Source organism: Chlorocebus sabaeus, chromosome 1 (genome assembly GCF_047675955.1).
Source record: "Chlorocebus sabaeus isolate Y175 chromosome 1, mChlSab1.0.hap1, whole genome shotgun sequence".
NCBI lineage: Eukaryota > Metazoa > Chordata > Mammalia > Primates > Cercopithecidae > Chlorocebus > Chlorocebus sabaeus.
Genome location: NC_132904.1, coordinates 59,092,034 through 59,095,100, shown reverse-complemented (window position 1 = coordinate 59,095,100; position 3,067 = coordinate 59,092,034). Strand labels below are relative to the sequence as shown.

Sequence of the window (3,067 nt, the reverse complement as noted above, 5' to 3'; positions counted from 1 at the left end):
ATACACAAAATACTATAGAATTCAGGAATTGTGCTTAGCCAGTGTTAACACCAAGAACTGTCCAGATTCACAGATATTGAATAGGTGATGTTGCTTTTCTTGTCTACTCGGCTATATCCACCCCCATTTCCTAAAATTGTAATCTGTGTACTTTTGAGTATTTTGTATATTGTCATCCAAACCACATAGTGGTTCTAAATTATAGAACATGAAGGAGATTTCAGATTTTGAAGCATGAGTACACTGATAAGGCACAAATTTCAGTTCAGTGCCTCTTTTATCTATTTTAATGCAAACCACATTCTCCAGTCACATCTGGAGTTTGAAAATGGGACTAAATATTGGAGAACTACAGGATTAATAAATTATAATGAGATTATTTTGAGGTTGATATCAAGTCTGGCCCTGTGCTTATCATAACATGAGCCTAATTGTTTTTCTAAGTTTTATAAAGTCTTACAGGTTTTATACATTTTATCTGAAGGGAAATTGTCAGATAGAATTTGGAATTAGAATTAGACATGTGACACATACAAAAAGTCAAATCTGTGATGACTTTGCTTCAAGTGAGAAAACATATCTCTGTAATACCCACACTGTAGTCTCTCACATCCCTAAATTCACAAAGACTTACTTTATTAGAGAATGAATGTAAAAGAAAGGTGTATTAGTCAGGGTTCTCTAGAGGGACTGAACTAGTAGGAAATATATATGTGTGTGTACACACACACACACACACAAAGGGGAGTTTATTAAGTATTAACTCACATGATCACAAAGTCCCACAATAGGCCATCTGCAAGCTGAAGAGCAACGAGAGCCACTCCGAATCCCAAAATTGAGGAACTTGGAGTCTGATGTTTGAGGACAAGAAGCATCCAGCACTGGAGAAGGATGTAGGTTGGGAGGCTAGGCCCGTCTAGTCTTTTCACATTTTTCTGCCTGCTTCATATTCCAGCTGCATTGGCAGTTGATTAGATGTTTCCCACCCAGATTGAAAGTGGGTCTGCCTTTCCCAGCCCACTGACTCAAATGTTAATCTCTTTTGACAACACCCTCACAGACACAACCAGGATCAATACTTTGTATCCTTCAATCAAATCAAGTTGACACTCAGTATTAACCATCACAAAAAGAGACAGAGCAGGAATGTGAAAGAAGAAAAGGAGCAAAAATGGTAGTAACAGCAAGACTGAGAGAGCATTGAAATAAACATGGGAGTCAAAAATTTTGGAGAAGACAAAATTTTGGATTCTGTAAAGAATAGAAAAATATGTAACAGGCACTACTGCTGGATTACAGTTTATTTTGTTCATCTATAAAATGATATTTATTTGATCAGTGTCCTTCAGAATCTAAATTTACCTAGAGAGAAGACATATGGAAAAAATGGAGCTATCTATCACCCTTGTTTACAAGCAGTTTTACTCCAAAGCCACCTCAACCTTCAGCATAGTTAACATCTCCATTAATTAGCCTTTTTCCAGGTACCTGGAGAGAAGTGGGGGAAACAGGCAGCAAAGTTTAAGTTTGTATTATCTGTCAACACTAAAGCACTTCCAGTCAAAATGAAAAAATCTGACAAGCATGACCAACAGTTACAGAAGATTAAAAAGGAAGCTCAGATGATCATAATTTGGGTAGTATATAGATATACTTATCCAAACTTTATTGCATAATTATTCTTTCTGTACAAATATTTTCACAACTTGCTCTCGGATCTGCTTGGTCCTGACTCCATAAATGACAGGGTTAAGGGCAGGTGGGACAACCACATACAGGTTAGCCAAAAGAATATGGGTATAGCGGGGAATGTTTTGGCCAAAATGATGTGTCATAAAAGAAAAAAATGCTGTTATGTAAAAGCACAGCATAACACAGATATGAGAACCACAGGTATGGAAGGCCTTTAGTCGGGCATCTTGAGAGGGAAGGCGAAAAACAGCTTAAAGGATAAGCACATAGGAAGAAGAAATTAGGATCCCATCCACAATAATATAAGAAATCACCATGAGCCCATAGATTATGTTGATCTTGATAGGTCCACAGGCCAACCGGGCCAGACCCATGTGCTCACAGTATGTGTGAGGTATGATGTTATGCCCACAGAATGGCAGAAGCAGAATGAGAAACACAAATGGGGTTACAAGAACAAAATTTCTTCCAACAACCACAGAAGCTAGAATACTGATGGTTTTATTAGTGAGGATCATGGTGTACTGGAGAGGGTTGCAAATGGCAACAAAGCGGTTGTAAGCCATGACCACCAACAGAACAGTCTCCATGCCTGTAAACATGTGAATAGAGAACATCTGAAGAAGGCAGCTCCCAAAGCTGATCTCTTGGAGGTTGAACCAGAAGATTCCTAGCATTTTGGGGGTAGTGGATGTGGACAGACCCAGATCAGTCATAGACAACATGGCCAGGAAGTAGAACATGGGCTGATGTAGACTGTGTTCGGTTTTGATCACAAAGAGAATGGTCATATTCCCCACAATGGCAATCAGGTACACAATACAGAATGGGAAAGCAATCCACATACGTAAAGTTTCCAGTCCTGGTATTCCTAGCAGGAGAAAGAAGCGGGGATAGAAGTGGGTGTCATTGATAGAAGGCATTCTCCCAGCAAGTGTCACTGAATTCCTAAGTAAGAAGGATCTCAATTTCTTTAAGGTCCTCCCTTGTCAAGTTCCTGAAGCAACAGAAAAACTCTTATCAGTGTGCTAGAGGTAATGGTATAGGTGGTTAATTTACAAACACTTGAGATTCACTTCTTTCCAGAGGGTAATGGAGGAAGCCTCTCAACACAGATTATTGTTCTGAGATCCATCATAGGCAATATTGCTCATGGCTTTATGTTTTGTAATCTTTGAGATATTTGAAAGAACTGGAAAAACTTCATAATGCAATGCATATTTATATTAAGGCATTCCCTTCCATTACTTCCCTAAGTAACCCTTCTTTACTTTTTGGGAAATCACCATCCCATGTGTTCTTCAAAGTGTGGTCTTGAGATCTTTGGGGTTTTCTAAGTACCTTTCCAGAAGCTCAAAAGCTCAAAACTATA

At 38.7% G+C, this 3,067-nt stretch overlaps 1 protein-coding gene across 1 annotated transcript; it reads right to left on the bottom strand.

The window, feature by feature from the left end:
- Nucleotides 1–1,679: 1,679 nt before the first annotated feature.
- LOC103241694 (olfactory receptor 52E4-like) lies at nt 1,680–2,618 on the bottom strand. Its single transcript, XM_008009156.3, is given in 1 exon segment — nt 1,680–2,618. A coding segment is annotated over 1 exon segment (939 nt).
- Between the last annotated feature and the right edge of the window lie 449 nt (nt 2,619–3,067).